The sequence below is a fragment of the Carex rostrata genome, chromosome 26 (assembly GCF_964058835.1).
Source record: "Carex rostrata chromosome 26, lpCarRost1.2, whole genome shotgun sequence".
Lineage (NCBI taxonomy): Eukaryota > Viridiplantae > Streptophyta > Magnoliopsida > Poales > Cyperaceae > Carex > Carex rostrata.
In genome coordinates this window covers 841,645-856,385 of record NC_135943.1, presented here as the reverse complement: position 1 = coordinate 856,385, position 14,741 = coordinate 841,645, and the positions used below count along the sequence as shown (strand labels likewise).

The following is a 14,741-nucleotide window of genomic DNA, read 5'->3' as shown; positions in this document are numbered from 1 at the left end:
GAACGACTTAACCTAGCCCGATATATTTGAATATCCAAAATCCGCAAACAGGTCAAAATAACTAATAATTCGTCAAAATTATGAATAGCTGAAAAATCTTAAAACATAAAATTAACATATTTTAGAAGTTAATAATTCCAGCAATTCTTGCAGCAACATAACACAATAACAAGAACAAAAAGGATAAAATCAATGTATTGCGCTCTAATATAATTAAGAAAATTCCACCTTTTCTTGAGCAAACTGCTGCACATAATATTTTACACTTCCGAATTCCAATTTATTGTGCCCGAATTAATATAAGAAACTTTTTTTACATTTCTGCCTATTTTTTCTTTTGGTGCTTTTTTATGTTTCAAGAAAATATCTCGTGCGGGTTCTGAATTCGTATTCTCTACTACGCAAGATCTCGTTTTCATAGTTCTGATTGTTTGATTTCAAGTGAACAAATCAAATTGATTAGATTTTTTTTTTTTTTGAAGGTTAGACGATTAGATTTAAATTTAGAAAATCCTATGATGTATGAAATAGTAGTATTTTTATTTATTTATTTTAAATTAAAATGGGTGATATTACCATATTCCCGTCGGACCTTGAAATAATTAATACAAAAGATAAAAAAGGAATGCAAGCAAATTAATTTAAAAATTTATACAAAAATGTAATAATCAAAATTTAAGAAGAACATAATGAACGATATTTTTTTTTCTGAAATATCACATAACTTTTCTCTTAAATCATTCAATAATTAACTCATTAGAGTGGTTTTTTGAAATATCCCGTATCCGTACTATGCTCGCACTTGATCGTGTGGTGCCATGTTGTCATCTATCTACATCACCATCGCCTAGACAAGTATAGTCACAAGATTCGCAAATTAAATCCGAATAATTTGTTTTTCTGATGATGCCGAACCGAATGTCGAATTATTCGGTTTACCGAACTTTAATCAAATTAAATCCGAATAATTCACAAATTTTACAAACTTTTTATGAATTTTATGAATTATTTGCGAATTTTTTCTGAATTTTTCTCAGGACTTTTTTTCTTTTGCTCTCTTGCAGGACTGAAATCTCTAATCCGGATAATTCCTTGAATTATACTTAAATCATTTCCGAATCACAAATTTGTAATCTCACTGAACCGAATCCGAATAATTTGTCACTGTGCACTATGCTGACAAGTACATATATAGACACGACAGATAAATGAGTTAGGCTAATATGACATTGGTGTTATTTGAAACTAAATAACACCAAATCTTAAACCCTTAGATCTGCTTTAAGATTCGTACAAAATAAAGTGCTTGAACAGTAAAAGCGGATATTACGAATCTTAAAGCAGATCTAAGGGTTTAAGATTTGATGTTATTTAGTTTCAAATAACATCAATGTCATATTAGCCTAACTCCAGATAAATGCCGTGCGAAAGACCGTATTTTAGTGTAGTTGTCTTTCCCTAAAATGTGGGCCCGATATTTGAGAAGAGAAGCCGTATTTTTCAAATATCGCTTTTCATAACATGATTAGGAAACCCATGATTCAAAAAGAGATTAGAAGGACGCGCATTCAAAAATATACGGCTAATGACAGTGACAAAAATGCTCTCTTCGAGCGGATTTGGCAGTTTTTCCATGTCGGACTTTAATAAACAGAGCTATATGTATTATGAGAAGGAATCTAAGTTACAACAATTTTTGGATTACAACAAGTTACAACAAGCATTTTTTACATTTTTAAAGTTTAAATCGTCGATCCAAATCGTTAGATGTGATCTCTACAATAAAATGTGTTTGGAGACCAAATTTTACATTTTTTGAAATTTTTTTACTATTTATTAAGATGGGTACAAAATTAAATGGTATGAATTTGACTAGTTTTTTTATCCATCTTAATAAATAGTAAAAAAATTTAAAAAAAAAATTTGGTCTCCAAGCACATTTTATTGTAGATATCACATCTAACGGTTTGGATCGACGATTTAGACTTTAAAAATGTAAAAAATACTTGTTGTAACTCAAAAATTGTTGTAACTTGATCCCTCTTCATATATTATATACTTGTATTTTCGCTTAGATATGGAGTGTGAAAGTTGAAGAGATTCGACGGACATTAGATCAGATTCCATTGCACTCTCGATCTGGACTGTTCAATTCGCGTCGTGCGTCTGTTTAAATTTACAGGACAGGTTAAATCGTTCAAATGCCGTGTTAGTTAATTATATATTAATTTTGTATAACTTTTTAGCTCATTTATTATACAATCATGTGTAATTAAGTTAGAATTCAAAATTTGTTTAATTCACTTATTTTGTAACTTTTTTTTACCGCAGAAAAGTTGATGTAAATTGGATATAAACACACAAGTTATGATGTAAATTGAATAGCTAGGTTGGTTAAATTTATCTTTTAAAACAACTTGATGAATTTCAAAGTGGTTGTTGAAACTTGAAAGTAAGCCTAGCTACCTTTTCTGTCGCTTTGACTTCAGCTACTAAACCAGGTCGACTATATCTGACTATTAAAAACCCCACAAACAAATCATTGCTACAATATAGCACTAAATCAACGTAAAAGGTTGGTCGACCCAATACATTAATTCCTCAAATTATATATTAAATCAGAAATATAGAGTTACAAAAAATCATAAGAATGTATTTGCATGGAATTAATCAAGGGAGAAATAGACATATTTCATAGTCAAAATATAAATAGCTGAAGTATCTTAAGAAATAACATTAATATATCTTTAAAATTAATAATTCCTACCATTACAGCAATAAAACACATAAAAACAAGAGAATAGAAAAATCAAACAGATAAATAAAAAGTTAAAGAGCAGTGCAAGACTTCTATTTGAAGTAGTAGATTATCCTCTTATTTTGAAGCTTGCCGTGACTTTCATCTTCATCGGTTCCTACAAGACGGCTTGTTCGGGTACCGGCAACAATAGCGATTGAAGGGATCACAAATAATTCCAGCTGCAAACAGCTGAGATGCCAACATGAGTAGCACTAAAGCAACAAGGACGGCAGCTACAAAACTTCTACTTCCCTGATTCATCTTGTTGAACACCATACTGATGCTGTCTAAAGAAATGAAATGAGTAGGTTCAAAGAAATGCTTCAGGCTGAGGTTTCTTCGATTTATCTCAGAGAAGTACGCAGGGAAAGGAACTCGTGACCTTTTATCGGCAGAAAAGTCAGGACTCGTGACCTGAGAGTCAGAGTAGGAAACCACACCATCTTTTCCTGAGAAAACATTCACTTTTTACTTTTGTCTTTTTGTACGTTTTTGTTTCAAATAAATAAGTCCTGTGGGCCGAGTCCGCATCGTCTGCATTAACTCAAAAGAGCATATTTTGAGTTAATAGATATTGGCAGTCCGATTGTAAACGGAGCTTATCCGCCTCCGTCTAAAACATCAGGGGTCTTTAATATTAGTGCGGATTTAATTCGCACGAATCTTAAAGATGATCGGACGGTCCAGATGTATTAACTCAAAAGATTCCTTTTTGAGTTAATGCAGAGGATACGAATTCCTGGACCCCGAGTCCTTGTTAGCTATTTTAATTAAATCGCTTGTTTCGGCTCATTCCTACTATATAAGCTTAAACAGCCACTAAAACTTCAGTTGTTGTGGCCCATTCGTTCTATTTATCACCTCCTTGTTTGTTTTTTTCTTTCTGACGCTAGCTGATTTTGTTGGGCCACGATTTGTTTCAATGGTATGCACCGTATGGACTTTATTGAACAGATCAGATAGAGACTAGCATTCATTAGTTGTACTGCTTTTGTTTTTTATGGGGTGCTTCCGGAAGAATTTTATGTCCGAAAACTAAATTTTAAGAAATAAAATTACAAAAATTTGAAACGTATAAAAAAGTTTGAAAATTCAAGCGATTGATACTTTCACGAATTAATGTTCGTTTGTGGGAAACTTTGGTTATTTTGAAAGTAATATTACTCGGAATTTTCTTTTTAGAAAATATTTTTATGGTAGTAATAATGGTCATGTTAAAAATGGTAATTTTGATATAAAAAAAAAAAAATCAACTAACAGGCAACTCTGTCCCTTGGATTCATATCTAATGGATCAATTTTATTCTGGATGATCCGTCTTCCGAGAATTGTATTTCGGGAGTTCTTATATAGTGATTATACACATTAAAAATTAATAAATAATGCAAAGGTTTATTTTGGGTCTGTACAAATCAATTCTCTATCCCACAGATTATTTCCACAACGTTGCTTCCCTGCAATTATTGGAAATATAGGTGGTATAAATTTTACCCTTTTCACACTGAATTGTAACTAGACAAACATTCGTACAGTACTTTTACAATAGCATCCTACTGCTATTATGCCTCTGCAGCTTGAGAAGTCTTCTTCAAATTGGCTTCAAAATGTTCAAGATACTCTTTGCTATTTAGTTCTGTCAATCTGATAGAAATGAAAGACAAATCAGACGTTATTAAAGGTCAAACAAAAAATTTAATTCTCAACCTCAGATCAAGTTGGTCCTAATTTTGTCTTAATAGACCCCCCCCTAATCAGACAATTCTCTGTAGACAAATCAGATGTTTACTACAAATACACCCCCCTAATTATGCAGCTTTCGTCTCGATTTTGAGTTTTGGATGCAATTTATGTTCCTCAATTGTGTCTATTGAACCCAATAACACCCAAAAAAATGATTGCCAGTAGTAAAATCAGGAGCCAAGTCAACCAGTACTGTACATATTATAACAATAAACAGGCAAAATGCACCAAAATAAACCCCTTCTATACCTCTGTAATTCCAATTTTTATTAATATAAGTACCCTCTATCGTGCTATTTTGCCTCAACGGCATCAATTAACCTCACAATGGTACAGATACAACAAGGTTTCCTGTTTTCCCTTGATTTCTGCAGTTAAGCTTCAATTTAATCCAAAAACTTTTGCATTTGCATCCAGTTTGGCCTGAACACGCATATAATTATCCAGAACTGGTATTGATACTACAAACTGCTGCTACCTAAAGCTGGTACAGAGTCCATAATTACAAGCTTACCTACTAATGGTGCGGTCCTTGGCAAACCCGAGTTCATTATCTACACAGAGTTCAAGATCATCTGTTCTCTGGGACCGAGATGAAGACCTAGGAGAGAACTTCTTTGCATCAGCAATTGTCACAATACTCTCAAATAATTCAACTGGAGATGCTTCAGCCGTGCATAGCAATCGCCCCTTGTTCTCATACATCACCTATCAAATATATTTCTTTCATTTTGAGGAAGGAAAAGAAATAATGACATTTATCTCCAACCGAAAGGTCCTTCTCTGTATTTTATAATAATTTAAGTTTGGTGCAAACTAGACCTGCAGAAATAACATTACTGCATGTGCACCTTTTTGCACACAGTTCAAGCCCATCAAAAGTTCCTAATGTGATTTAAGTTATACAAAAGAATATTTGTATATTCATAGTTAAATACCACATATGTACCAATTTACTAGAGAAGCATTTCTGTAAATATGAAAACGTACTAGAAGAAGCACTGTCAAGGTTTCACAATTTTCCATTTTTTTTATGTGCTGTTTAATTTTTGCAGCTTTTTGAAATTAATTTAGCAAACACACCAAGTAACAAACGATTAATACATTCAATTCTAATAGATGATTAACATAAAAAATAAAGGCATACGTCAACTAAAGTGACAAACCGATAAGCTGCTGTCCTGTTACTTTGCCCAAACTTTGGCACACCTTCGAGCGCTAGTGTATGGAACTTTTCTGAACAAATTTAAAAGTAATATAATTAGCTTTTAACTCAAAAAGCATCACCTATTCACAACATATTCCATACAAGGAGCAAATTTTCATGTGTACCACTGCCACAAAACAAGTAACCTCAGATAATAATCACAAATATCAACAAAACATGTAATTTGAACCAAAACCCTCATACATTATGTTGGCAAACTACTCACAATGCCCTTGCTTTCTAAGGACGTTGTCTACAGAGAATTGGCATAGATAGCAGGGGAGACTGGGCATCACCATGTGAAAATATTAAAAACACAATATCATACATTTTTGCAAAAAAAAAATTCGTCAATTTTTTTTAAGAGTAGCATCTGATATGTGTTAATGTTTAGAATGGGGAACATGAGACTAACATCAATCATAAGAAACAATCCTTACTGAATAATCCGAAGTAGTCAGCTGCACCTAAAGGCCTGTCACATAGTTCCTCAAATGGAAAATACGCACATCCATTTGCCCCGAGTGGTACCTAATTTAAAATTTGTTAGGCCAGTCATCACCATGTTATCTACTGGTAGCGTACACTCAATAAGAAGAATTTCAGTATTAGTTCTGTTTTCTTTGTTATTAATTTTGTTATAAAGGTTCTAAAATTTATAACTTGCCAGGTTTACTGGAATAAGAGCAAGTCTGATACAAAACCTGATCTCTACAGTTGCATTGACAGTACTAAAACCTAAACCTGTATTCCAATTTACGACTTCAAAAATATCTTTGTATCTTACTGGTCAGGTACTAATAATGTACTTTACCTCCAATTTACGACCCATTATAACTTCTACAACTTGAGGCCTTGGCTTCTCATCTCCAACTAATTCTTGAAATTTCTGTTTTAACAGTTGATTGTATTTGCTTCCGACATAATAATAACCTTGCTCAGCCTGCATAAGATAAACTAATATCAATTATTTTCCTGAACAGTTCCATGTGTCCACCTTCAAGATGTAAAACTACCATAATTCCTTCACATTTGCTCAAACGTACACACCAAGACTGCCTACCCCCCCCCCCCCCCAACCCCCGCAAGAAATGAGTAAATAAATAATATAAAAATCGACCCGAACCAACCGTCTGCAATAGGTTCAACTAAGAAACTTTATGGGAAATTTTGAGATCCTCGTGCAAATTCACCAATGTCAATTTTGTTGAAGTTCTGCCATGCATTTAATATTGAGCTTATTTGTTCAAGATGGAAATAATAAGATTTTTTGTCAGATTCATCTCTGTTCCATCCATTTGTTCAAATAACAGAAATATATCATAAAAATTTTAAAAATAAAAACAAAGCAATAGCATATTGCATTTGCTACATTAAAGTATCCTTATCTTGAATAATAATTAAGATTTTAGGATCCAAATGAAAATATATGTATCGGAAGTATGGAAAGAATAAGAAATTAAGCTTACTGAGCCCATCTTTCGGTAGTCAGTTGATGAACCGATTTCATGAACCATACATCTTTTCTGTATTTCAATTTTAAAAAAGAAGAAGCATAAATAACAAAATAGGGTAAATTGCATATTGTAAGATCTTAAATTATACCTTTAAGGTTTCAATAAAAGGAAGAAAAAGGTCCCTTTGTAAGCCGCCCTCATACAGGTTATCTGGAGCTCGATTTGATGTTGAAACAAGGATCTATTGTTAAGTATTCAAAACAATAAATATGATGAATAACATGATAAAAAAATTGCAGTTAAAACTAAAAGAGGACAAAAGTGGAAATTATAACAAAATACAAACATACAACACCCGTGCTGAAGAGATGCCTAAATAGCCTATTTAGTATCAACGCATCAGCTACATCCGACACCTATTATAATGTTAGTATGCAATTAGATCGGCACAAAGGTAAGGAGGTGAAAAGCAACCAATATAACATAAGATTTCACTTAATTAACATACCATAAATTCATCAAGACATAAAATAATGGCCTCATCAGATATCTCAGCTGCCACCACCTCAAGGGGATCAGTTACACCTTTATGCATCTACAATTACAAAAAAAGAGTTGGTCAATTAACTAGCAACATATTTTCATTTTGTACAATCAACCTACCTTTCAGAAGCTTACAGAAAATGTTAAATCAAGCAATTGACCAACTTATGTATATTATATTTAGTATTAACTCAATCAAACTTGCATATAACTTAACAAGCAGTAAATTTGTACCTGCAGGCGGCTATGAACATGCAACATAAAATCATGAAAATGTATTCTTTTCTTCCTCCAATTTAATGGCCTGTATCAAAATAAAAACAGTAAAAGAATATATATCAATAAAACAAGAAGTTCATATAATTTTGAAATAAAAACACTTGAAATTGATTAAATATGCAGTGTGCTGACAAGGAGTGTTCTTACAGTTGCTCATAAAACAAGTCCATGAGCATGGTCTTTCCCGTTCCGACACCTCCATATAGGTACAAACCTTTTACTGGTGCATAAGTTGATTGAGGTATGAGCCTGGACCACAACCACCTACTCCTGTTTACAAATAAAAAATGATTCAATTTGAGAGCATGATATCATTATACCAGTGTGCCCGTAACAGTATCAGTTAAATTTAGCTTCAAAATATATATGAATTTGAAAACAAGCAGGCTTCAATTTTTTTTTTCACTAAGCTGAGGTATAGAAAGGTTACGAACTTAAGATTGTCAAACCTAACCTCCCTACTTTCTCAGAAGAACTGTAACGATCCAATTGGCACTCATCCTCCTTTTCAGTAAGTTCATCATAGAGCCTTTGCAGTAGTTGGATTGTATCAACCTGAAATTCATACATAAATAATCCATTTAAGACTAAAAGGAAAACAACTACCATCAAGTTCACCAAAGTAAAACCTAATATAAACATGGAAAAAACAAAAGAAGTATTAGTCAACTGCTCGTGATGATATATTTCTTATGAACAGTGCTAACCTTTCAACTTGTAATTTTTGTAGAGTATAAGTATAGGTGTATTATCCTTACACACACACAAAAAAAAAAAGAAGCATGCAAGGAAAAGGGCATTACTGATCATGCAAGCAGGGTAATTGGAATAGAACACAAATTGATAATTTCCAAACTACCCCAACCCCAACTAAAATAAATTTCACCTGGAAGTGGTCACCTTCAATAAGTTCTCCTGATGCAATTCTCCTCTCATACTCCACTAGTGGGCCTGCTTTCTCACCACAAGAAGTAGCTAAAATCATAGCAAATCTTGAATTAAAAAGATCCTCTTGGATTAAATAGGAAATCAATTGCATGAAGCAAGACTCCAAGAAATATGGTACCGGTCATGAAGTAACATTATATAAGAGGAAGTAACCACCTGCAATCTACTAAAGTACTACTTCAATAATTGCATTTTTCCTTTTCTGTACACACCCAATTCAAACCAATTGCATGCAATAGCAGTTGCTAGAAATTCCATAAAAAGATGTAAAATATAAACCTATATCAGAGTCTGCGCTGACAGTGGAAGAGAAAGGCCTTGAAAAGACCAAGCTTGGTTTTGAATTCCCAGCAACCTTTTTAGAATGCAAGTACTTCTCCACCAAATAACTCGACAAATCCCTCCTAATTGGAACTCTCTGGTTTCCCACTAATTCATTTGATGAAATTTCTCTGTACATATGAGAGAAGCACCGGGTTTGGCGAATAGCTCGAGGTAAAGACCTCATCTCGTGTAAACAGGTTGGTTTTCACCTCAATTGGAAGAAATAAACCTGAAATTAACAAAATTCAGATTAATAGGTGGATAAAGCGAAGAATCGGAGTATATTCTAGTTATTAAAAAAAGATCAACTTTCACTTCAGAAGAAAAAAATATACAAAAAAAATTGTGATTGACCTCAGAAAATGACACTTGAGTAAGAGAGAATTAAAAATAATAAAACAACAGTACAAAAGTAAACTTGAGTACATACTTGTAAATAAAGCAAGTAATAATTTGGATAAAACAAGGGAACTCGGACAGGTCATCCAAAAGCTTCTCTTTTACCTTAAAAATTAGGAGCTTCTACCATAGCAAACAATAGTCCATTGTTCTATCAGCTCCCCACGATTCGATCCGCGATTATTGCGCGATTTTCCAAGTTGACTGGTTGTAACTTGTAACTTGTGTTTTGATTTTGCCCGAAAGAAAGCTTGAATCGGAAGGGAATGAGTTACGCCGATTCTTCCTTCCTAGTTTGTTTGTAACAAAGATTGAGTCTTCAGATTGGATTCCTTTCCCGATTATCCGGATGGGGTTGAATAGTAGATGATAGGAATTTGTAAAAGAGAGAGACTCTTTGATTGGGGGCAGCGTGCCGTGAAGTGTGTTTCGTGTAATTAAAAGGAGGAAGAAGATGGTGCTGTCGGCTGTCGCATCATTGTATGTTTTTCGTATAAAATAGTCAGTGGGGAATATTGGTTGTGATGTGTTTTTTTGCCGAATTTTTTATAAATACCCAAAACTCATAACAAATTACCGAATCTAATCCGTTTTTCAACTTATTTCGAAAACTAGCCAAACCAGTTATTGGATAACCGGAAAAACAATTTCTTTCCGGGTCACGGGTGACCGGATTTGGAGCAAGAAACCGGTTAACCATTAACCGGAAATATGTCATGCAACCGGTTATTGGTTAACCGGATTCTAGGTCCGGTTAATGGGTAACCGAAAAGGTTTTTTGTTAAGTCCGGTTATTGGTTAACCTTTTTTTTGAATTTTGCTTCTTTTTTTTCTTTTTTTTTTTAAAAAAACAGAAATTTCTAATTTGTTTATTTTTTGTATTAAAATATTAGAAATGTTGAATATATTTCTTTAAAAATAGATAAAATACAATATAATTTGATTTATTAGAAAGACTGCAACAAATAACTCGGATCAATATTTTTCATGCCGGATTTTTCGCGGTTGTAAGAAAAATTAATATATTTCTTTATGTGTTATTGGAAAAAAATAAAAATGCTTAGATTCTGAGTTATTGATCCCGGTTCAAAAGTCACTTCTAGGTAATCCAGAAAATATTGTCATCTTTCTAGTACATTTAATTTATAAAAATTTGTATCTATTTTGAGAATTTTTTTTGTAAAACAATCATTAAATAAATTAAAGTATTTGTTTTTTACAAAAATAGATACAACTTTTTATAAATTAAATGTACTAGAAGGATCACAATATTTTCTGAATTACCTAGAAGTGACTTTTGAACCGGGATCAATAACTCACAATCCAAGCATTTTTATTTTTTTCCAATAACACATAAATAAATATATTAATTTTTCTTACAGCCGTGAAAAATCCGGACTGAAAAATGTTGATCCGGATTATTTGTTACAGTCTTTCTAATAAATTAAATTATATTGTATTTCATCTATTTTCAAAGAAATATATTCAACATTTCTAATATTTCAATACAAAAAATAAAAAAAATTCTTTTTTTAAAAAAAAAAAAAAAAGCCAAAACCTGTTATAACCGGTTTTGGGTTTTTTTTTTTTTGCAAATCTAAATTTTTTTTAATTTTTTTTTTTTTTTGTATTGAAATATTAGAAATGTTGAATATATTTCTTTGAAAATAAATGAAACACAGTATAATTTAATTTATTAGAAAGACTGTAACAAATAATCCGGATCAACATTTTTCAGTTCGGATTTTTCGCGGCTGTAAGAAAAATTAATATATTTATTTATGTTTTATTGGAAAAAAATAAAAATGCTTGAATTGTGAGTTATTGATCCCGGTTCAAAAGTCACTTCTAGGTAATTCTGAAAATATTGTGATCCTTCTAGTACATTTAATTTATAAAAAGTTGTAACTATTTTTGTAAAAAACAAAAACTTTAATTTATTTAATGATTGTTTTTCAAAAAGAATTCTCAAAATAGATACAACTTTTTATAAATTAAATGTACTAGAAAGATCACAATATTTTCTGGATTACCTAGAAGTGACTTTTGAATCGGGATCAATAACTCATAATCTAAGCATTTTTATTTTTTTTCCAATAACACATAAAAAAATATATTAATTTTTCTTACAACCGCGAAAAATCCGACCTGAAAAATATTGATCCGGGTTATTTGTTGCAGTCTTTCTAATAAATCAAATTATATTGTATTTCATCTATTTTTAAAGAAATATATTCAACATTTCTAATATTTTAATACAAAAAATAAACAAATTAGAAATTTCTGTTTTTTTTTTTAAAAAAAAAAGCAAAATTCACAAAAAAGGTTAACCAATAACCGGACTTAACAAAAAACCTTTTCGGTCACCCATTAACCGGACCTAGAATCCGGTTAACCGGTTGCATGACATATTTCCGGTTAATGGCTAACCGGTTTCTTGCCCCAAATCCGGTCATCCGTGACCCGGAAAAGAAATTGTTTTTCCGGTTATCCAATAACCGGTTTGGCTAGTTTTCGAAATAAGTTGAAAAACGGGTTAGATTCGGTAATTTGTTATGAATTTTGGGTATTTATAAAAAATTCGGGTTTTTTTGTTCCATTTAGGATTTTGGAGGTTTCCTTTATTTTTTGGGTGAATTCCTCGGATGCCAATTGAAACTTCTGAAATAATTTATTTGTTACAAATTTATATTTGTTTATATTTTCATCAAAATTCAAAAAACTTTAGTATTCTTTTGTTTTCATTTATCAAAATAATTTCAATTGAAATGTACTTAATTCATCATTTGTTCTTTACTTAATTATAATTTGATCCTCATTGCTCTAATTAATAAAAAGAAAACTAATCATTATACTCAGTCTTTCAATTAAAAAATTAAAAAAAAAAGATTAATCATGAAAAATTAATATGGAAGATTGGAGAGACTGTTGATATATTTTGTTTATCCTAGTTAGGGAATGAGGGTAAAATAGTAATCTTAATCTGGGATAATGATAAATAAGCCAATCATAGTATATAATATTCTAATTAAGTTAAGAAAATGGAAAAAATATTTTAGCTTTGATGGGGAACTAAACAATTCTAAAACCCTTTTTTTTTTTTATCAAATTACATAGATGGCCTACTAATTAACAAAAAAAAATGTAATTAGATATTGTTTAAAATAAAGTTTTGATTTAGCAAGTTTATAATGTACAATTTCAAGACCCACATGATAAGTTAAATGAAAATTTGTTTAAGGTAATTGATGAGCAAGTTTATAATATACAGTGTCATGATCCACATGACAAGTTAAAACTGGTTTAAGATAAAATATTGATTGAGCAAGTTTATAATGGACAGTGTCATGATCCCCATGACAAGTAAAATCAAAAATTTATTTTAGTTATAATATTCTTATCAATAATTCTTATTTAACATGTATTGCATGTTAGTGCATAATTAGTAGTTAACATGTTGAAGGGTTCCATTCTGGGGAGCATGTGTTAATTATTGAACTTGAATTTAGTCTCTAAACATTCATTTATTATAATGTAATGAATTTGTAGTGTACCCATATAAGCATTTAAAATAGCCAATTTTCCCCATCAAAACATCATAATATCTAATATACCCATAAAAACTGTACATTATTTCTTATGTCCTTTTTATCTATTTAACTCTTTATTTATATTATGTTGTTTTAATGAGAAAATGGACTATTCTAAAAGTTTACATGGGCAATTTTCCCAAAAAAAAAAGAGTTGATTAATTATAATTATCATGCTCTTTAAGAGTATTGTGAATTGATTTTGAATTATCCGGAAATGACAATAACATCAGCTGTCATCTCCTCCAACCACGTCTCTGCATTTCTCTGTCGATGGAGACTATCAAATTGCATTCAAACCCTATCAAACTTCGATCAATGTGTACATCCCTTTCCTTATAGGTTTATTTCAAAATCATGTCATAACTCCCTCAAAAATCCATCCAAATCCCCCATGAATTTCAAACACATGTTAATCCGTCAAACACACCGCCAATTTTTAAAACCAGTTTCACATATCAAAACTCCTCCAAATATCATAAAAAAAAAAAAAATTAGCAAAGATAAATAATGAATATTTTTTGTTTTAATATGACTTGTGCTGCAAAATACATTTCAATGAAAATCTATTTTTTATTTGTAAAAATAATTCGTGTTTAAAAAGGCTTTGTTGTCTAAAATTTTATTTTTATTATTTTAATAGTATATTCTTAGGGAGAGCTTGAGAAGTTACGTCTGACTTAGTCTATTATTTTAATATAATTCTCCAATAATTCTCCAATTCTGAATTTTAAGTTTTAGTAGTGATTGGGATGTTTTGATTGACTTTGGCTCCCTCTGAAAAAAATTTTGCCCCTCTCTGGATGTTTAATTTATAATTCGAATTAAATTTAGGGTTAAAATAAAAATAAATTTATTAAATTATGATTAATAATTAGAATTATAGGTTAGAGAATTATAAATTATAAGTCAGGGTATTGGAAAATATAAGTTAAAGTATTAAATTTTTTTATCGAGTACATAATTAATTAATGGGTTTAAACTCTCAATTAGTTATTTAAATCCAATTTGATTTTTTTTTGGTCTCAGATGAAAATTCAAGGTCCACCCATTGAGATGAACACATTTATAAATAAGACCATCTTTATTCTATAATTATAAACAATGACAACTTTTTCTACATTAGTCATTTTAACAATGAAATCTTTTTCTAACCTTCTCATTTACACCACCATTAATTATAATTTCAGATGGAGAACTCGCTCAATAATTTTACACAAATTCAACGCTAATTATAATATTTTTATACAAATTTAACGCTGACGTTGACGTGGCATGAACAGTTCCAATTCCACGCGTCGCAGCTTCCTGCGAGAAGAGTGTACGGCACCTCCAACGAGGCGCGAGCAAAATTGAACAAGTTCTTTAAAAAAAAACAAACAAATAAACAAAATACTTTGGTCCCACTTGCTTGATTGGCCACAACCAAACAAATGATGTTGAATCCATTTTAGA

The 14,741-nt window shown here is 31.2% G+C and overlaps 1 protein-coding gene across 5 annotated transcripts; it reads right to left on the bottom strand.

Moving 5' to 3' along the window:
* Window positions 1–4,155: 4,155 nt before the first annotated feature.
* LOC144544253 (uncharacterized) lies at window positions 4,156–10,173 on the bottom strand. 5 transcript variants are annotated; one of them, XM_078292703.1, is made up of 15 exons: window positions 9,802–10,173; window positions 9,253–9,526; window positions 8,912–9,000; window positions 8,480–8,580; window positions 8,173–8,295; window positions 7,981–8,050; window positions 7,712–7,798; window positions 7,554–7,619; window positions 7,352–7,444; window positions 7,216–7,272; window positions 6,561–6,689; window positions 6,187–6,277; window positions 5,687–5,775; window positions 5,054–5,247; window positions 4,156–4,440 (listed from the first exon to the last, which is right to left on the bottom strand). In XM_078292703.1, exons 2-15 carry the CDS (start codon window positions 9,479–9,481, stop codon window positions 4,359–4,361), a joined length of 1,500 nt encoding a protein of 499 aa, XP_078148829.1. In that variant the 5' UTR covers window positions 9,482–9,526; window positions 9,802–10,173; the 3' UTR covers window positions 4,156–4,358. The 5 variants fall into 5 exon arrangements, 3 of the variants coding, with proteins under 3 accessions (XP_078148829.1, XP_078148830.1, XP_078148831.1); XR_013508188.1 differs by lacking the exon at window positions 4,156–4,440 and adding an exon at window positions 5,951–6,031 and having other exon boundaries at window positions 5,181–5,247; window positions 9,802–10,148; XR_013508189.1 differs by lacking the exon at window positions 4,156–4,440 and adding an exon at window positions 5,951–6,031 and having other exon boundaries at window positions 5,181–5,247; window positions 5,706–5,775; window positions 9,802–10,148.
* Between the last annotated feature and the right edge of the window lie 4,568 nt (window positions 10,174–14,741).